At 41.2% G+C, this 22713-nt stretch overlaps 1 protein-coding gene across 1 annotated transcript; it reads left to right on the top strand.

The window, feature by feature from the left end:
* The first annotated feature begins 1724 nt into the window (after positions 1–1724).
* dusp22a (dual specificity phosphatase 22a) lies at positions 1725–21796 on the top strand. The gene is made up of 7 exons (XM_083759669.1): positions 1725–2015; positions 4974–5007; positions 5639–5721; positions 6761–6810; positions 12457–12531; positions 13028–13199; positions 20671–21796. The coding sequence occupies exons 1-7, from the start codon at positions 1995–1997 to the stop codon at positions 20866–20868; spliced, it is 633 nt and encodes a 210-aa protein (XP_083615795.1). The 5' UTR covers positions 1725–1994; the 3' UTR covers positions 20869–21796.
* The last annotated feature ends 917 nt before the right edge of the window (positions 21797–22713 follow it).

A 22713-nucleotide genomic window follows, 5' to 3' on the forward strand; every position in this document is an offset into this window, starting at 1 on the left:
CCACGGACAAGAGTGATGTGACCAACACCACCAACCAGTCTGGCGGCAGAAGGCGTGGCTTTATATACAACTGGCCCAGCTGTTGTCCAGTGAGAGTCCCTCTCACTGGTGTGATTGCCCCTCTCACTGGTGTGATTGCGACTGTGGGTGCCGGGGCTTGGGGCCCGGGGGGCTTGACCGTGAACCGACTCATTGCAAGACGTGAGCCATCCGATTCACGGACATGGCAATGAATCGGCTCTTATGATCGAGCAGCTCATGACCGACACATCACTAGGATACATGGCTCTTGATCCCTAAGCACCTTGAGTGCCCTGTTTCCTGTGTCCATTTTATTTTTGTCCAATTTGTATTGGTTGAATATAAATGTATATAGTAACAATTGATGCGCTTGTATTTTGTCTCCCTGCTCTATTATTTAGATATTTACATTGTCAAAGGTCATGTCTCACCTATAGACGCAAATGTTGACCTGATTCAATTTATCCACTGGAGTCGATGGTAAAAAGTGTCAGCATTGCAAAGGAAACCACATTCAAATCTGGGCTAGAAGAGGAAAGGCTTATTATTATTACTTGCGCAAACAGAGCGTGCAAGTACTAGTTTCGCCCGGGACTCGTATGCACCGTCCCGCCAATTACGTCACCACCATTGATGTTATACATATACTATGTATAAAATCAATGGTTTCCGATGGTGGTGACGTAATGACTATATGTTTTAGTGTCGGGAGGATTAAAGGTATGCTCCTATGTATACATGTATGTAATCAGGCACAATTGGTCATTACGTCATTTGCTGGGACGGTGCATACACATCAAAAATGCTGGGACGGTGCATACGCATCAAAATTGGCGGGACGGCGCAAAGTAACCACAGTATACCGCAAATCAACTTACAAATTACATATATACATAGTATGTATAACTAGCTCTCAATGATGACGTAATAAAGATGTGGATTAAAGGACCCAATGCCAGAGTGTAATTGGTTTTCGATGGTGATGTAATGACGATATGTTTTAGTGTCGGGAGGATTAAAGGTAATGCTCCTATGTATGTAATCTAGACTAGCACCACTGCCATATCACGCACAAGTAGTCATTACGTTACATGCATGAAGTAGGTAGCAAATAGTTAAACCTAATAATTCAACATTTCAAACGTTCCTTCACAGAGAAACTGAGATTTGACAGTTTGTAGCGGTCGAAAGTACTTGTGCGCTCTGCTTGTGCACTACTAGGCCATTTATGGCCTAGTGTGCAACAAGCAAGTATGCACTCGACAGAGCAGCAATTAACATTGAGTGACCTCTGTTTATTTCAGCAAAAACAAAACATGCATGTCTTGCATACAAAATATTTGGATATATAAATTCACATCAAAACAGCATGGAATTGGAAAATATTCTTTAGTTTTGGGTGGTCCGTCGTCCGTACGTGGCTCAAATGCAGAATAATAATAAATAACATCTGGGACTTATATAGTGCTTTTATTATACCCAAATTGACGCTTTAGAAGTTACAAGAATAGATAAGAATAGATTTTTGTATTGAGTTGTAGGCCTACTTGAAATGTACTGTAATTCTGCAAACTGTTAATAAATCAATCAATAATATACCTTGATATGAAAAGGGTTGAATGAAAAAAATAAACTTGTATTATGGAAGTGAGTGTGACGTCATTATCAAGCGCTAAACGTGTCGCACGTTTGACGTCGCGTATCCCTGTTGTCAACTTTATCAGGAAACACTCGGTATAATCAACCATTGTATTCAACCTCAGGCGTCTGTTCTCAGACTGACAGCATTCTAGTCAAACAGAATTAGTATTATCATTAAATGACAACCACAGCGAATGTGGTGGCGTAGTGCCATACTGTATGTGAGATTGAGAACAGCCCTGGACGTGATATTATGAACAGTTGATGATTGACAACCTCTATAGAGTCTGATACAGTCCCCGGCAGCACAGCAGCAGCTCTGATTGATCACCATGGGGAATGGAATGAACAAGGTAATAATGTACACTTTACAGCAGGCTGATGCAACGGGTTTTTATTGTGAATGATCAAGTTGCATGAAAAGACTACTGTACTACTGTAGCCTACACACATTAAATATCATTGACAGTCTGTGTGGGCAGTTGGTCGAAGTGTTTTGTTTATTTAACCCCTGTGTTATTATAGCCTAATATATCGATCTAAATAGGCGAAATGATATTTTAGGCTTTAGGCCCTGCAGGCTACCTACTGTATCTCTCTGTTTTGAGAGAACTTTATTGAATCCACGAGGGAAATTCAGTCGCCAAAGGCAGCACAGCATTTATTAACCTGTTTCTAAGTTCAATGAAAATATAGCTCTGGTCCATTAGAGCTATGGTCCAGGGCTAATGCAAATATAAATAAATAACCGATAATTCTTTATAAAATAAAATAATCATAACCCATTATAAAGCATTTTAGGATTTATAAGGTCACGTATAAAAGCAAATATGTATGCCTAACTGGCTTATAACACTATATTTATAACACTATTTATAATAACTCACAATGCAATCATAAATCTGGTAAAAGATCATCAAGATCAGTCAACAACACAGAGCTGTGGCTAGTCTCTCTTCTCAACAACATGTCCTGAACACCATGCATGATTTATTTTGGCTGTGTATTTAGTGGAGGAGCTTAGGGAGAGATAAGGGATATTTTTGTGCTAATTCGTCTAAAAGAACCACATTTTACACAGATGTAGCCCAGAGCATGCTCGATTGATTTAGCTCTGGCGCCCGAGCCGTCGACCTTTTGGGGTTGCCACAGCGGCCAATCCATATGGCCACCATTAACAGCCTACAGTATATAAGGCAAAGATTTCATCATGCTTTAAGTAAGAGGGGCGACTGTGCAGAGCAGGTCGTCCAATGATCCATGGGTCGGCGGTTCGAATCCCGGCTCCTCCTGTCTACATGTCGAAGTGTCCTTGGGCAAGACACTGAACCCCAAATTGCTCCTGATGTGCTGGTTGGTACCTTGCATGGTTTCCGCCGCAATCGGTGTATGAATGTGTGTGTGAATGGGTGAATGTAATGCACTATGTAAAGCGCCTTGGATAAAGGCGCTATATGAACCATTTACCATTTACCATGTGACATGATTTCATGACAAGACTGAGCTTCTCTTCTTCCCAGCTAAGTCCTGCCCTATGCGGGAGCTAACTATTTCCGTAGACAACGCCCTGGTAACGTCTGTCCCAACAGCCAGGAATCTTGGTGTTGTCCTGGACAGTCAGCTCTCGTTCAAAGCTCACATCACAGCTGTCACTCGATCATGTAGGTTCACACTCTATAACATACGACGAATTAGACCGTTCCTCACCCAGGAATCAGCCCAGCTCCTAATCCAGACAACAGTCTTGTCAAAACTCGACTATTGTAACTCCCTCCTTACTGGCCTACCAGCATGTGCACTTAAGCCTCTCCAGCTGATCCAAAATGCAGCAGCTCGCTTGGTCTTCAACCAGCCAAAATTCTCACATGTCTCCCCCCTGCTCCGCTCCCTCCACTGGCTCCCGGTCGCTGCCCGCACAGAATACAAAACTCTGATGCTGGCATTCAAAGCAACCAAAGGTATGGCTCCCCCATATCTTACAAGTATGATTGAACCCTACAAACCCTCCCGCGCACTCAGATCAGCCAACGCAGGGAAACTGGAAGTACCCTCACTAAAAACGCCGGGACAACGCTCCACACGTCCCAAACTCTTCTCCCTTCTGGCTCCAAAACTGTGGAATGCACTTCCCATTGCAGTCAGAACTGCAGCATCACTCCCAATCTTCCGCCGTAGCCTGAAAACCCACCTTTTCAGACTCCATCATGGCCCATAGCACTTACCCTAACCCCTTACATAGCATTTCTGTTGGCTTAGATAGCATTTGACACAGACTTATAGCATGTTATGTAGACAGCACTATAATTGTATTGTATATAGTCATAGCACGCCATAGTACATATGTATAGCATAGTAGTGAATATGTATAGTTTATTATGTATAGTGTATGTATAGTTTCATCATATAGATATTCCACTGTTACCTTCTTATCTTACGCATGTTTCATGATAAATGCTTTTATGTGATGTATTCCCATGCTTTTGTTCTTGCCTAAATGTAAGTCGCTCTGGATTAAGAGCGTCTGCTAAATGCCTAAATTGTAAATTGTAAATTGCATGATTCTGAATCCATTCCAAGCATTAGTTTTGCACATAAAACGCTCCTTGGTCTAAATTCACCCATAGCCATAGCCCATAGCCACATTTGTGATCCCGTTTTTAGCCCAAGGAGTGCAAAACTAATGCTTGGAATGGATTCAGAATGATGAAAACCCCCTAGTTTGACACGTCACATGCTGCTTAAAGACATAATGAAATGTAGATTTATTTTGCCTTATATCTATAGGCTGTTAAAAGGTGGCCATATGGATTTTGCCGCTGTGGCGATCCCAAAGGTCGCCAGCTCGGGCGCCCTATAGCTAAATCATGAGAGCATGTCCTGGACTACTTCTGTGCAAGATTTGACGCTTTTAGACGAATTAGCGTGAAATATCCCTAAACTCCTCAACTATTTGGTGTGTTGGGATGACTTCTTTCTTGCTCTGTAAAATCTTTAACTCACAGTGTACAAATGTAACCTATTAATGCACACTCTCAGGCATCTATTGACTAAAAACATTAAATAAATCAATACAAAAACAATGAGAGAAGAAAAATCAGCACTTGCGCATGAGACCTGGGTTCAAATCCCGGGAAGGACATGAACGTTACAGAGTCAGAACAGATTTAAAGCTCAAGTGATGAAGCTTATCACTTGAGCTTTAAATCCCCGTTCTGACTCTACCCGGAGTTATATTTCACAGTAGTTGTTCTGTTTGTACATTTGTACTGTAATGTTTATTTACTGAATGCAACATGTCTGCTGCTTCACAGGTTGTTGATGGGCTCTACCTTGGGAATATAAGCGGTGAGAAACAGACAATATGTTATTTAAGCTTTAATACACAGGAGAACCTGGAGGCCTTTTGCCAGAGAGTCAGAATAATGCTCTGAAACCAATCCCAGTTGTGGAATAGCAATGGCTTTTATATTGTATATTCTATGTTTAAGCCAAATATTGAATTAGTATTTGCAATTAAAAGTAATAAACCAAAGGCCACATTTAATGAATTTGTATTATATAATTTGTTGTTTGAAATGGGACACAATTGGATTATCTGTAAAGTCTCTGGATTGGATCTTGTAGTAATTGTGATTATGCCATTACTTAGTCACATCATACAAAATCAATGAATGCAGTTTTATCACATTAATGTTACAGTACATAATCTGGACATTTTTGGTGATTTCCACTTTTCAGCTGTTGGTGCTGTCATCCTCAGTGTGAATCACAAATGAATAACCATGGATTTTTACTGCTTAGCTTGAAATAACTCAAGTGACATTTAGCACAAAAAAAAACATATGAGATTACTAGATAATGACCTATCAATGGAAATGTGAATGGAATGACTGTATGTAGGTGGAACAAGATATGGTCGGGGGATTGAAATTCAGTGAGAAGAATCTAGTGTGATCCGTCCCTCTCTTTTCCCCAGATGCAGAGAACAGAGAAAGTCTGTCTAGTAATGGCATCACCCACATCGTATCGGTGTATAACAATGCAAAGCCTGTGTTTGAGGTAAGTGGTAAAGTAAGGTCAGCTAGCATTGCTTCATGTCCTTATGCCAGAGCACAATACTGTATGTCAAACTATTGGTTATTAGAAGCACAAGATTGTGTATACATCCTTTAGTGCGCAATGCTTTAGTACCACCACAGCAGCTCATTCATGTGTAATGTGTCCCTGTGGCCACATAGGGGCAGTCATGACTCATTGTTAGAACTGTTACTTAGGCTTAGATACAGTAGATCTGCCCTGAAAACCCACCTGTTCGTTTGAAATAGCTTTCCCGAGATCTCAACTCTTGTTTGAACTGTTTTACAGCTTTTAATACTTTTAATACTTAGTACTAGTAGTAGCAGTAGTAGTAGTATAATTTCACCGTAGGAAAAATATTCTCTATATGAAGGTTTTCTCTTGGCTATATCGGTTGAGGGTGCAGTGGAGTAACAAAACAAATAATCCCCTTTTGGCCAAAAAGTACCTTTTATACATGTGGTGGGGGGGCTCAGAGTGCTTCCACTAAGGAAAGTAGTTTTTCTAATGACACAACCCGCCTTTGTATTGGCGAGAAGCAAAAACATTATTTTTATTTACGCTAAAGATGAGAGGCTGGTCTGCATTTTTGCGAGCCCTGGAAGTCATCGGTAACATAGCTCTAAATGCAATGGCATTAGAGCTATGGACCAGAGCTAGGCCTGGGGTACCCTTTTTTAGTACCCTAAAAACAGTGCAGTAATTCTGGTCTCTAACCACCTCCCCCTGAAGTACATTGCCTTTGAGTAGTCTGAGGGTCTGAAGGTCTTCAGAAGAAGGTCTTCTTCTAAAGAAGGTCCGGAGGGACCGAAACGTTGCATTATTAAAGGAAAATACTCATGCACCGAGCAGATAAAGTGTGCGGGTGTATTTTCATTCCTTTCATTGATGTCCACTGGCCTACGCAGTGCGAAAGCTTTTTCCTAGAGTAGTCCGACTCTGAAAGACTAGAAAAAGTGCTATATAAATGCAGTCCATTTACCATTTAAATATATATTGTTAATGTATTTATCTGTTACAGGACAAGACCTACCTATGTATCCATGCAGCTGATGCTTCCAGCCAGAACCTGTGAGTTTAACACACAGAGATTTCACTGTCAATCTGAACATCTGTCTGTGAAGCCATCATGAGTCACCCAGTGTGGTTTCAACAACAGTGCAACACGTGTCCAGCCTTTAACCTCCAGATTGTGGTGCTAGGATGTGACAAAGCAGTTACAGTTATGTTAGTCACACAGTTGAGAAACTTTTAGATTTTTAGCTTGGGTAAAAAAGAAAAAACGACTAAAGTGCTTTACAGAGTCACTCTGTCGGACTCTGTCGAGGCCTTAGTGGGCCAAGTCAGTAGACTACAACGATGGACCATTGATCTGCTTGTTTAGTTTTGAACTCCATTTCATTACCATGAGCACGAGAAATGAAGGTTAGGTAGTTCTTTTGAATGATGAGTTCAGGTCTGATGATCTATTAATCTGCTAGCAGGCCAAAGAAATAATTAATAATAATAATAATAATGCCAGCACTCACAGAGATGTCTTTATAAATGTCCCTTTAAGGTACTTTACCTTCATATTTTGAGGGGTGCTAGCCCCTCCTATAGTCAGCTATAGTGTAGATTTTTGTCCTAACACAAATATGAAATGCCATTGACAATGAATGGAGAATTTACGTCGTATGTAGACGAGCAAATCGGCTATTTTTGTCCTGCACAATTAAATTCTCATGCGTGCATGCAATACACCATGAGTGTAAAAAAAACTGTTGTATAGTTGTACTGTTACACTGCCATCATAGTAGTGCAACAGGGAGGGGGTTGTGTGTGTGTGTGACTACACAATGTGTCATGTTAATTTGTAGTCACACACTGTTGAAAGACCCATGAGCTGTCCTTCAACCCATGAAATACCGTCCGGTAGTCTTAACGCTTGTTGTTACTCATAGCTTTTGTGACAGTTTTTAAAAGAGCTACAGTATTGCATAGGTTTCATTGGCCAATATATATACACAGTATGTATATTTGTATCTCCTGATATAAGGTGCAGTACAGTGCAGTGACAGTCCCTACTAAGTTGCTTTTCTACTACCATATCTCTCCTCCAAAACCCCAGACACAGACCCACACTCCAAACTAACGCCACAATCAAATTAGCCATTAGATCAGTCACAGCAGCTACGGCAGGTTCCAGTACAGAGGGTATGCACGTGACATCATCATAAGTCATGCGGGAACACCTACTGAGTGGAAAAAAAGCCTTGACAGCCCATACATCCAAACGGAAAAGGCCTATTTGATTGCATTAAACAACGTTTAATGCAACGTTTAGTGGCACTCACTGTGCCACTCAATTTGCCACTCGATTTGCCATTCACTTAATCAGATTCATACGAGGTTTCCACTGGACACACGCTGGTCTGATGAACCCATTCTGACCTGAGATCAGATTCTAAAAATGTCAGTCGTTCTTTTTTTTCAAAAATAGCAGACCTACAAGCTCGTATCGCGCCACTCGGTGGCGCGATATGAGCTTGTAGATCTGCTATTTTTCAATAGCTAAAGCACGACATGATGCCAACACCAAAATGGGTGCCCGGTCAGAATGGGTTAATGCATGCGCCATGCGCATACCCTCTATAGATTTGGATCTCATCCAAATGATGTCTTCTTATACCCTTATGGGTCAATACACTCTTGGAGTGAAATGAACACTTTTGCAGTGTACACTGAACCGTGAATTAGGTTACATCAGATCAGGCAGCAGCTATCTAGATTCTTAAAATCTCATCACAAATATGTCTTGCTGGTTATTATTGGCTGACATGGACAGGCGGCAAGTGCTTTCTTTGACTTCATTGAAAAGCTCGTCAAACCTACGCTCTGGGGTGTCGGTGAATGCAGTGGCTTTCCGCCACGCTTTCACTGTCTGCCACTCCGCTCAAAGTTCAACCAAATTGAACTTTGACCCCCTCCAGCTGCTGACCTAGCCTTTGGCTAGACGCGACATACTAAATCCATCATGGGTTGTGCTTATAACCTGAGTAAACTGAGTTTAAGGTTAGGGTTAGGGTTAGGCTTAGGTATAGTTTTACTGAGGTTAAGGTTAGGGTTAGGTTTAGGCTGTCAATCACAGTGACTGGCCAATCACAGCGCATCCTTGCACAACCCGTGGAGGCTTTGGTATGACGCTGGCTAGACGAATGGGATTTCCCAGCATGCCGTGAGGTGCAGGAAGGGTGGTTTATTGTGTTTATATAGGCGTTATTGGAATATGGGAAATTGGGACTTTGATTATGTTATGGGAATTTAGGTGTAGCGTTATGTCATGGTGTTCATTTGGTGAGTTATTTTGACATACTGTACGTGATGTCTGTGTTGTCATCGCTCAGGACGGTCACGATACTATTAACAGAGATTGGCCAACAATATTTATGATTTTGCAGCGCAGCAATTTTGCCACCTGTCCACGTCGTGTGTAAACAGCCCGATAGGCTGGTTAATAATGGCACTAAGAGAAACGTGGGTTTAGGTTTAGAGCGAGAAAAGTTGATGAAGGATGACGGTCTGTATTCAATTGGCTGCCTAGAGATTCAAGTCTTGGATTTGAGCTCTCCTCCACTTCTAAAAGATGTGTCGAGGCTACAGAGCTTCTGCTTCTGTCTGTAGAGAGAAGAGAACAGAGTGGGGTCAAATTGGAGTTAATGAGGATTGAAGCTTGCTATTTTGTTGGACGTTGCTGATTGGGTTGAGAGGTGGGGGGGGGGGGGGGGGTGCCTGACCTCTCCTGTCGCAATCAAGCGTCCTTCCCTCAGGCTGCAAAGGAAGGAAACCGTACTGTGAGATCCGGCTGTTAGCCTCGACCACCCAGAGCTTTTATAAGCCCTCCTCTGTCACAATCCCTCTGGAACAGACGGGCCAACTGTCGCCTCCACCACAGTTGGGGGCCCATGGGGCCAAGAGTAATGCCTCTGCCTACTACTGCTTTTAGGGACCTCCATCTTCCTGGGACTCAATAACTTATAATATGGGCACTTTGTGGAAATAGTCTTATTGACTTGCATTGTCGATAACTTTGTGGAGAGTTTGTGATAATGAGTTTGTAGTGCAGTGCAGTGCAGTTGCTCTGAAGTTGGTGGTAATACGTACAGCGTGCGATGCATACTGTATCTTGTAAATTTAGGGGTAACTATTTTGGGAGACTGTTTACAAAATGTGTGAATAATACAACCTGAGTCACGTGTTTGTGTTTGTGAACAAACCCCATTCTCCTTGTTCCGCTGGTTAAACTCATCACCACAAGATGCATTTCTGCACATTGAACAAGTTTGCCGGAAACCTCTCGGGCTAGGAGAGACAGAGTGAAGTGCTGAGGGGACATCTTTTAAAGACGAGCTTGGATCACAGGAAGAAGGAAAGACGAAAAGTGTCAGTCCATCTATTTTAGCCACAGTCTGTTGAGGCTATTGAGTAACCATCCTCTGCTCCTCAGGAGACAGTGTTATCAACCATACGCTTCTTCATTGTGCAACTCAACCACCAGTGTTTCCTGGCATTATTTAACCACTTAAACCCTATATAATAATAATAATAATAATAATAATAAACTTTATTTATATAGCACCTTTCATACATAAATGTAGCTCAAAGTGCTTTACAGAGCAGAAAAATAAATAAAAACAAAAGCTAAACAAAACAGCATTAAAACAGGCATGCAGTTTAAAACAATAGGACAATAGCGCAGTGTCAAATCAGGAGAGGGCAGTGGTACAAAGATAAGAACAGATAAACTAAGGCAACGACATTAAAAAACGACAATAAAAAACAAGCAGTAATACAATACAGTGAGGACATGAATAACAAAAATAAAAATAAAAAATCACTTAAAAGCAATGTTGTAGAGGTGGGTCTTGAGCTGAGCTTTAAAAAATATATACTTTGTTGGCCGTGGTCCCATGGGGTCTATCCTCACTACAAGCTTGTAGATTTGCTATTCTCGCCAAGTGTTGCCTATTATGACATGTTCAGTAATAGGGATGCTAGGGTTCAGGTGGTTGGATAGGATTTTGACATGATCCACATCGCGTTTAGTTTGAGCAAAAGGGTAGAATAACTCCTATGGAATTGACTTGAGTCAGTTTATTTTAGCGATCGCTTTATTTTGGCAGAATGTTTTGACGAGCAGCTAAATAGATTTAGCCCAGCTTCAAGCATCCAAACGAACACACATACTTTAGCACCTGTGTGGTAAATGATAAATATTTGACATCAACGTACAGTATGTACAGTATTTGGTAGGAAAACAAATCACAGACACTCTTGGTGGAATGTCATTTGTCCTTGCCCGGTACAAACGACGTCAATAAAGTGTGTGGTTTGGACATGTAGCAATTGAAAGTACGAGAACAATAAATCAAATGCACCCTTCCAAGCACGGTGTGTTTAGGAAGTGAAGATGCAGGCGTAGATTGGCGCACACAGTGACACAACGCACACTGGGAGTCTTATAGCTTGTTTGAGCTGCTGTCTGACTGTGTTGTTGGGGAGGGAAAAAAACCCACAGCACTCGATGTCAGCTACAGCAAATAATAATAAAAGACGCTAATTGGACCTGTGGTGGGAAAATAGCCGTCCAACATAGTTAAAGTCATGAGCTTGTCTGCAATCTTTTTTAGACCTCGCAAATCTTAACAAACCCTCAGACAAATGTATCTCTAACAATTGATGACAAATTGCCTAATTCTGTCAAAATAGGCCTATATAGCCTACAAATATATGGTTTATGCACGCGCACGGTGCCGATGTAAGATATCACACTCGTGTGAAGTGAGGGGCGCTCTTATCATCATACATCACATTCCGTGCTCAGCCAATCAGCCGAGCACATTCCGTGCTCAAACGGACGGACGGACGGACAGACAGACAGACAGACAGACAGACACATACATGCTCGCTCCTTGTCTGTGTAGATGAGGTGTCAAGGAACAAACATTAGTCTCAATTAGAATCTCAAACACAGTTACCCCCTTCTCGACTGAGACGTCCCACTGAATCTACCCAGAGATTTGACTTGACTAAAACTGACAGTATGGCTGTGCATTTTGTAGAGGGTGGTGTCCATTGAGGTCTTTAAACACAAGGTTTCAGTTCATGTTGTCCTTTCTCATATCCCATAATGTGTGTAACCTGAAACCTATTCGTAGCCTCGTACCTTAGCCTGACAAGAGTTGAAAGTTAGTTTCTTGATGTACAGTAAGCCAGTGGTGGCCAACGTGACAACTTCTTTACATAGTATACTGTACTGTACAATTTACAATTTAGGCATTTAGCCGACGCTCTTAATCCAGAGCGACTTACATTAAGCAAGAACAAAAGCATAGCAATACATCACATACATAAAAAAGTAGTTTTCATGAAACATGCGTAAGCTAAGAACGTATCAGTGGGATATCTATATAATAAAACTATACATCTATACTATACTTATACTATACTATACTATACTATACTATACATATACTGTATACTATAAAGTGCTATGACTACATAAAATGCAATTCTAGGGCTGTCTACATAACATGCTATAAGTCTGTTTGTGTTTAGTATCAATACAGTAATTGAAAACAATAAAATCCACTGCTATATGCTGTAGTTTTTAGAATTAATCTTTATTATAGTCAACATGTTAATCAGTTTGTATCTGTGCTGTTGTTTTTTTTAAAGGTCACAACATTTTAAAGAGTGCATCAGTTTTATCCATGAATGTCGTCTCAATGGTGGATCGTGTCTGGTGCACTGGTAAGTGTTTATTATTACTCTGAACGTCAGTTATATGCACATAGTATCCCTGCTAGGCATATCGACTATCTTTGGCAAAGAGATTTGGTGCAGCGGGAAGGAAGGTAGTGCCGGTTTTCGCCGTCCAGGAATAACTTTTTTTGTCTAACCCATTCTCGGCGGGAACCCCTTTTGGTGTTTTGAGCATTATGTTATGCTTTCGCTGTTGAAAAATAGCAGACCTATGCTATTTTTGAAAAATCGGTGCAAATGTGGTGCAAATCTTTGAATATACATTCTTTCAGAGCGAATGTTTTTAACTAAAATCTTTGCTTCTGGGGTAGGTCCCTGGAACTACATATTTTGAGATGGGGGTCGGCGGCCAAATACATATGATTACCACATATGATTAGCACCACTGACACTAAAAAACATGAGGTTTTTCAGAAAACTGTCACGATTTAGAAGGCACTTGTAGAATGGAGCTAATCAACAAGCAACAACACCATTGTTCTAGTCTTGCAGGCGTGTCCCGCAGCACCACCATGGTGGTGGCCTACCTGATGACCGTCACCCACCACAGCTGGGACGAGTGTCTGGGTGCCGTCAAAGCTGTCCGCTCATTCGTCGGCCCAAACTACGGCTTCCAACAGCAGCTGCAGGAGTACCAGACGGCACAAGTCTCAGAGGTACACCGATTCGATTTGGACACCTCACCTTTGGAGAGCTGCACTGCACCATCTCTCCCCATTTCCTGTCAGCCTACTGACTGACTGTCCCTCTATAAAACATATCAAAAGGCCATAAAGCCATAAAAAAACATAAAAAAAAGTCTCAAGAGGTACACTCACGATGCATCATGCACATAAAATACACATACACCTAGCTAGGTAGTTAACCCATTCTGACCTGAGATCAGATTCATACGAGGTTTCCGCCGGACACACACTGGTCTGATTAACCCATTCTGACCCGAGATCAGATTCTAAAAAATGTCAGTCGCTCTTCGATTTTTCAAAAAATAGCAGACCTACAAGCTCGTATCGCGCCACTCGGTGGCGCGATATGAGCTTGTAGATCTGCTATTTTTAAATAGCTAAAGCATAACATGATGCCGACACCAAAATGGGTGCCCGTTCAGAATGGGTTAAAACATATCAAAAGGCGAAAGCCATAAAAAAACATAAAAAAAAAGTCTCAAAGAGGTACACTCACGATGCATCATGCACATAAAATACACATATACCTAGCTAGGTAGTTAATGGCCAATTAATCTGATCCAATCCCTAGAATGAATGTTAATTGTGGGCTCGAGTAGCCAGTCCACTATTGTTATTATCGTTAATGTTCTTTATTTATTCCAGGGTCTGTTTGCCCTCTTGGCTGTGACCCTCATGTGGGTTAACCAATAGGAAGACAGAGGGAGGGGGGGGGGGGGGGCTGTGATGTCAGGTGGGTCAAATTCAATACATCATCGAGAAGAGAGCCACTCGAGCCCACACTTGTTTTGATTGATTGTTTGACTACTGTATTGGCAGAAATGTAATCGGTACAGGGTACAGTCAAACAGAAATGTAATCAGTACAGGAATCAGCATTTTTCTGTGTAGAGTAATTTTATGATCATAAGTAATCGGGTTATGTTCAACAAAACTTGAATTGTCCCTTTCTTCCAATATTCGTTTTTGTGGTTGATATTCTCAAACACAAGTCCACATTTGTCCTTAAATCCCCCTGGGCCACGGAAGTGTTTGCAGACTGTGTGATTTTCATCAGATATTCTCAAACATAACATCATTGTGAGTCAGACAGCTCCCTTCCTCATCATTGTGAGTTAATATTCCAGGGAGATATTTATTTGTTTCCGGTCATACTCGCATACTTTTGCTTTGTCTACTTTCATTTTCATTTTTTGTAGAGCAGGCATATGTTGTCATTTACAGTAATTGCTTGTGGAATGGTATGGTACCCATGTCAGAACAGGTTTTTAGCTCAAGGCGTTTTTCTCAGACACAAACCTCGGTACAGTACCTGTATATCTACAATTTGTTTGATGGAGTGCAAGGACGTACCCGGTGGAGGTGGGAGCTAGAGGCTTTGTTGGTAACTCCACGTCACGCCTGCTCAAGGACGTGGGGGGGGGGGGGGGGGGGGGCATCAAAATAAGTTGCGCTGCAGGGGGTGTCAGGGAGACGTCCCTGTTCACTGCCCCGCTACCAGGAGATGTTCTGGGTAAGGGGCGAAACATCCATGAATGGTGGTCCCCGGCTGATGCAGCAAAACTTACCTTTCTGGTATGCGGTCAGGCTTAGCCCCTGCCATGCATAGTCCTCCATGGCACCGTTGGAGGTGTGACAAAGACATCAGGAAGACCATCCTTCTGTATGAAATAAAAAAAAATACCCGATTTGGAAACACATTTTTAAATGTTCTGTCCTAGGGACACTGATATAGAAATATGTTTTGGTTTATATAAACATTTATAAATATCATATAATTGGATTTGAGCTGGATAGATTGATAGATAGAAAATAGTCATTCATGTCATATTATATCATAATTGTAATAACTGAATTATACGACATGCTGCTCATTTGATTGTGGACTCCTGCAAGACCACAGGTTGCCCAGATTTCACTTGGAAAATCTGGGCATGAAGGTTTGTCTACCTCGTTTTAGAAATACTGTAAAAGTTCAAGTAGTTCAGGGTAATGAAATGTCTTTGAGTTATCAGAAGTATTGCACTCACATAAACACATAGATACATATACATATACACATAACATGAAAAAGAGATGGCTGCTCAAAAATAGCAGATATACAAGCTCACAGCGCTGATTTAGAAATCATTAGTAGAAACGGCCTCAGGCTAATGGGCTGAAGCAGTCTGTTAGGGCAGGAAGGCCTGTAGAGCGGTCTCCAGCATGTCTGAGCGGAGAATGGGGAACTCTAGGGGTTTGCTGGGATTGCATCAGCTTGGTAATGGACATCACGTGTTTAACTCTACTGTCAGCACCTTGCGACACAAGATCTGTTGGTGATCTGGTACTGATTTCGAGGATTTAAGTGGAAGTGCGGTTTCTTTTAGTTATACTTTTCCCATACCTGCCTTAGTCTGAAAGTGTGGGCTATTCAAGGTCTGGATTCATTTGTTGTGCTTTGTAACTTTTCAATATTGTATATATTATAATACAAACTTAGATAAGCGTTTGCTGTTCTTATTACATTATTTTGAGTGTTAGAAATAAGTGTCTACCAACTAATTGTCTAGCTGCTAGACAATATTAGTGGTCCTTCCGGAGCCTTCCAGTGGAACACATTAGATATTCCAAAGTAAAAAAGTAAATGTCAAACATTATTGGATGGTTGGTTATTGGTTGATTATTGGATGACCATTTTGAATGTGTTTCATTACCGTTAACCGAAGCTCGTTAATATTAATCGGAGAGTAAATGTAGGCTACTATTTAGAACGGAGGAATGAATGACTGAGATTAGGGTTAGATTTGCAGATTGCAGCCTATACTGAAATTCTCCAACACGTCACAATATGATGTTTCGCACTGGAGACGGTTGCGGTAGGTCAGTACAGTACATGCATGCGTCTAGCCGTCTACTGAAGCATTGAATGCTCTTGATTAAGTGTGATTTTGTCCCTTACTCCCTTTCAATGCATTGATGGCATTAGAATCCGCTAGTCCACCCAGGCCTACGTACTGTATACCCTATGCTCACAATCAATTAGGCCGTTGAGAGGCCCACAAATAATCTAATCTAATGAACCAATAATCTATTAAACTAACACAACTAATGCCAAATAATAACAACAATCATGATGATAATCATCATAATCATCAACAGAACAAACAAAATCAGTGGCTTCTATAGTAAATACAGCTGTAATGAAAAAGAATAGCATTTATTGCAACGATATCGTATTGCATTTTGCAGTGCGGCTTTGCTCACGTAATGCTCCAGAACAATGTTGTGCAGGCATGACACAGATTTGACACTGAGCTCACAACCCCCCCCTGAAGCTGAAGGCTAAGGATACACAGTGATATGACATAATAGTCATATGAACCCCTCATGTACAGATCCCAAAGAATAAGAAGATAAGAAGTAAGAACGTAATACTGTACAAACCCACTTTGAATGTCAGCTGAAATAGTGATAATAGTGATGATAGAAATAGTGATACTGGCACATGAGTGAGTGTTGTGCTTAAGTGTTAGTGATTTTGTTTTGTTACGCTCTATATTCTCATAAGAATAATCAGTGATCACTGATATATTGTGCACACATACACAGCATGTCAGACACCTGAGTGTTTGTTCAGGAACAGGTGTGACCCACTCTCCAGCTCTTTAGCTCATTTCAGCTTTAGACGTACGAACAAACGAACATGAAAGATAATTTATCAGCTCTTTTGTTAATTAGTTAATATCATTTTCGTTTAATACTAAAAATAGTTTCAATAATAGTTTCATCTTAAAATTGTATAGTGTTCCAGTTCCAATTTTGTCTGCTCTTTTTCCGTTCACTTACAATTTCACTTGTTTATGCTGTATCTTGTACGAGTTCTCTCTCCCGATTGGATGAAATTGACAACCTGAAAACAAGGCGGGACTCACTGTCGGGCATTAGAGCCCATGTGGTATGCACCCTGCAGCTAGCTACATCTCGTCACCAGTACAATTACAGATTCTCCATGTGGAATGTGGAAATGTCCACATACCAAACACATGTGGACCTTTCCCGTAAATAAGGCAGGGGAGGAGAAATTCCTGCGAGCACGAATTTCTTCGGAACGGAGGATGTGTAGGCTGTTCATAAGACTCACAGGCCACATCTCTGGCAATTGGCCTGAGAGACATCTGGGCGAGCTTTCCCTTTGTTTGAAGCTCAGCCCAAATAAATGTGCAGACAAAATTGAAGTGGAACGCTAATATTAAAGCTGATAAATGTATTCTCTCCATGAAATTACCGCGTACCAACAAAAAAAATGTTTTCTGTTCACTAAAGTAAGTGAGATGGGGAGGCCCCTGTTCCTGATGGGGAGGCCCCTGTTCCTGAACAAACACTCTTTAGATGGGGGGGGGGGCCCTGTTCCTGAACAAACACTCTTTAGATGGGGGGGCCCTGTTCTTGAACAAACACTCTTTAGATGGGGAGGCCCCTGTTCCTGAACAAACACTCTTTAGATGGGGGGGCCCTGTTCCTGAACAAACACTCTTTAGATGGGGAGGCCCCTGTTCCTGAACAAACACTCTTTAGATGGGGAGGCCCCTGTTCCTGAACAAACACTCTTTAGATGGGGGGGGGGCTGTTCCTGAACAAACACTCTTTAGATGGGGGGGGCTGTTCCTGAACAAACACTCTTTAGATGGGGAGGCCCCTGTTCCTGAACAAACACTCTTTAGATGGGGAGGCCCCTGTTCCTGAACAAACACTCTTTAGATGGGGAGGCCCCTGTTCCTGAACAAACACTCTTTAGATGGGGAGGCCCCTGTTCCTGAACAAACACTCTTTAGATGGGGAGGCCCCTGTTCCTGAACAAACACTCTTTAGATGGGGAGGCCCCTGTTCCTGAACAAACACTCTTTAGATGGGGAGGCCCCTGTTCCTGAACAAACACTCTTTAGATGGGGAGGCCCCTCTTCCTGAACAAACACTCTTTAGATGGGGGGGGCCCTGTTCCTGAACAAACACTCTTTAGATGGGGGGGGGGCTGTTCCTGAACAAACACTCTTTAGATGGGGAGGCCCCTGTTCCTGAACAAACACTCTTTAGATGGGGAGGCCCCTGTTCCTGAACAAACACTCTTTAGATGGGGGGGGGCCCTGTTCCTGAACAAACACTCTTTAGATGGGGAGGCCCCTGTTCCTGAACAAACACTCTTTAGATGGGGAGGCCCCTGTTCCTGAACAAACACTCTTTAGATGGGGAGGCCCCTGTTCCTGAACAAACACTCTTTAGATGGGGAGGCCCCTCTTCCTGAACAAACACTCTTTAGATGGGGAGGCCCCTGTTCCTGAACAAACACTCTTTAGATGGGGGGGGGGCTGTTCCTGAACAAACACTCTTTAGATGGGGAGGCCCCTGTTCCTGAACAAACACTCTTTAGATGGGGGGGGGGGTGTTCCTGAACAAACACTCTTTAGATGGGGGGGGGCTGTTCCTGAACAAACACTCTTTAGATGGGGAGGCCCCTGTTCCTGAACAAACACTCTTTAGCGACTATCAGAATATACACCTTTAACCTTTTAACAAATTCACTACCTTTAATTTAACTTAGACTTACTTTAATACTAGCATTTACTCCACCTGCATCTATATTTAATATTAAAAAGATAAAACATAATACCTACTTGGAATGTAAGCTCTGGTTTGATATATTTGTTTTCAATTTAGTTTAGTTCACATGCCCGTTTTTTACTTTTATTTGGAATTATTTTGTTATTTTGTGTTCAACCTCTGGCCAGAGGCCCAACCCAGAGTTCATTGCATGATTCGAATACCGTGAGCTTCAGGGGCATATACAGTTTATTCTGTTTATACAGCTATTCTGAAGCCAACCATTATGCAATTCATTAAAGCACTGAACTGATGGCCTTGTGTGTCGACAAGCGTGCCTGGACAGAATAGATTATCACTGGTTTCCTCGAACTTTAGTTAGCGGCATAGTAACATAATGTAAACCAGTGTTTCTCCCCAGGGGTCCTTCAAGGTTTCAGGGATTCCCCTCTACCAGCTAAATGATTGATAGTTAGGAACCAAATATAGACCCTTATGGGTCTATAAATGAGTTTACAAATAAGCAAATGCGTGTCCATTTGGTTCCATTTGTTCTCTCTCTTTTACAGGTACATTTGGGTCCCATATTGTTACAAATTGTAACAAATGGGGGTTCCTAATGTATCAAACTAGGGGTCCTCAAAAGGAATGCTTGAAAACCACTGATGTAAACAAACTTGCTGCAAGCAGGCACACATCAATTCCTCTGATGATCTTTCAGAACAGCATACTGTACACGCACGTCTACAAAATGGCAAAATCAAAGTAACTCATCAGTTCTCCAACAAAACCAAACTTACCGGCAGTATCGCACATACTGTACTGCCTCTAAACTAAGTTCTTATTCGCCATATACACATAATGAATCAACACTTCACAATGATGCCATCTGGGCAGAGATATAGAACTTTGAGATCTGAAAAATGTCGCTTTAGCAAGTGTTTTGTCCACTCTGCGGTGGCCATAGCAGCATTAAAGGTTAGGTTCTTTTGGAGATTATCCTATCTTTATCTTTTGTCTTTTACTGTGTTTGTTTGTTTGTTTGAACAGGCTGTGGAAACTAACATCCCTCTGAGATAAAAAAAAAAAAAAATCTAATCTAATCTAATCTTAAGAGTTGAGAAATATCTGCATTGTTTTCTGATGTGTTGCATAACATCTCACTTCCTGGATCTTTTTTTCACTGACCCGAAGAAGAAACACCTTAAAACTAGGTACCCGGTACATAAAGCAATTTTAACTGTTGTGGTTAATTAATTTTTCTTTGGATTTAACATGACAAATGAAGCAAGGGATTAATCTCGAAATGTTAACTGAACGAGTACCGGGCCTTACACGATCAGCCCATGTGATTTAACAGTGGTAACTGAGGAAGAACTAAACGTAGGACTACTTAGTATTGCATGCACTCTTTTCATATTTACACACTGATTTCAGCTCTAACTTTTAGGTGAATGATAAACAAGTAGCTAAGATTTGGAGTCTGTGTTCAACTCATTTACATTTTCACATACATGTTGTTTTTTTTCTGTATAATGTGGGGATGGATGAAACATTCCGAAGTATCCATTGGCAAAAATGTTTTATTTAGTTAAAAAAAAAGCTCAATAAACTGGATAATGGGCCCAGGCCGTAGCGTAACGGTCTGGGCACCGGACTGGTAATCCAGTCGCAGTGTGCCGCGGGTTCGACTCCCGGACCCGACACGGCCTTTACCGCATGTCATCCCCCCATCTCTCTCCCGTTTCCTGTCAGCCTACTTTCTATCCCTTAAAAAATCAATAAAGGCGTAAGCCGCAAAAAAAAATAATCTTAAAAATAAACTGGATAATGGATTTATTTCTGTGTTATGTTCTTGTCCTCAGTACAGAGCATGGCTACGGGACACGTACCCTCACGGGACACTTACCCTCACATGTAAGGACCAGGAGCAGGTAGCAGCCCTACTGAGCCTGTACGCAGAGCAGCTGCAACAGGAGAGCCTCAGGAGAGAGGTCCGGTCCTGGTCCAGACCCAAGAGCCTTGAAGATACCTTACCCGATGAGCCTGAGGGCGAGAGTTGAGCTACAGGTTCATTAGTCCTGCCAACATTATTCTGTATTTCAAATAGGTCCTAATTAATTAACCCATAATAGGGCCTGACGTCGAAATTTAAGAAAATGTCTTCTGAAATCATGACAGTTTTCTGAAAAACCTATGTTTCCACAGTATATCAGTGGTGCTCAAACTATTTCATATCAAGTACTCCAAAATGTATATGAAATTGGCCACTGACCCCCATCTGAACATGTTGTTCCAGGGACCCCCCCCAGAAGCAAAGAGAGAGAGAGTTCGCTCTGAGAGAATATATATTCAGAGATTTGTGACACATTTTCACGGTTTTTCAAAAATAGCAAGATCTACAAGCTCGTAGCGAGCTTGTAGATCTGCTATTTTTCAATAGCTAAAGTGTAACATAATGCCTAAAACACCAAAAAGGGATCCCGCCCAGAATGGTTTAATTAAAACCTTTTGTAAAAGGTCTGAATTGGCGAGATTCACTTTAAATCCTTCTTTAAGGTTATTTGCTTCTGTTCAGAGCTTTCTTGCACAGTAGAAACGTCAGTGTATTTAACCGTGTGTACGGTATGTGTAGAGTTAGAATTGGGCTCCAGAAGTATTATGTCCAATGTCTCCCTACTGGTCTGATCACATCCACAGTAGGAACAATGTGCTCACTTATGCCTTACTTTTTTTCACACATTTTATACATGATAAATAATACACGTGTCATTAACAGATGTATCCCACATGATGCATCTCTGCAGTTCAAAGTCTAAAGTCTTCCTGATTTCACTGAAACACCTGTTGGTAAATTGCGTTAAATTCACTGGTACAATTATTTTATATATAGATGTTTTCATCTCACAGTATATATATGTATTTGCTTTTCTGAAGAAATTGCACACTTTTGATTGCCAAAAAGATGTGAATGCTAATAAATACATTCATATAACCAAAGATTCATTGTGTCATTAGGAGATTTTTTTTTTACTGCTATGTGTAAGGCCTACTGTAAATAAATCATGAAAAGCTGACTGGCTTCGTGCCAAATCCCTATCATCATCACACACAAGTAAGCATAGACACAGATTTACTTCAAATCTTATACAGACAGAAGAGCGCATGTGACTTCACAGTGCCCACTTTTCTCTGAAACATATGTCAGAGGAGAAGGCGCCAGTGTGGAATATACAGTATATATACCTTTTTTTCCACAACTTGAACATTGCTTGAGCACCAATTAATTAAAACATTAATCAAGTTAAAGAGAAATTGGCACAGGGACAGAATCCCAGCACGTCATTTGAGCGCCACTCAGATTTGTGAGATTTCACAAGGGCTGATATGGTGCAACAGCAAAGCCTGTGTTGTCAGTGGATCTGTGGTCTGTAAAAGGTGTCCACTGTTGCATAGCTTTACTTGTAGAAATGACCACAGACATGACCTACTACATCATGACAATGGAAGGAGGGAGTTCTTAACATTCTCCACTGACTTTGTTCTGCTCATATAACCGCACAACTGTAATGGCCTTATATGGTTATTTTGTCTCATTAATGTCTATAATGTTCCCTTGTGATGACCAGATTCTGATGTAATAAATAATGTAATGTATTCATAATAGAAAAATTAATAATCTACATTTTGTAAAAAATTAAGGATTTATTTTATCATTTTCTTTTTGACATCATTATTTTAGTCTGACCACTGATTCTGTTGCAGTACAGGAGACAATATTTTAGATATAAGACAGTGATGTAACTTGGATTTTTGTCACAGAACAAGACATTTCCGAGGAGCAACAGAATTCGCAACTATAATGCAACCTGAATAAATTTAAATATTTTGTAGTTCACAAAAAAAAA

This window comes from Protomyctophum parallelum, assembly GCF_964188405.1.
Source record: "Protomyctophum parallelum genome assembly, chromosome: 2".
Taxonomy (NCBI): domain Eukaryota; kingdom Metazoa; phylum Chordata; class Actinopteri; order Myctophiformes; family Myctophidae; genus Protomyctophum; species Protomyctophum parallelum.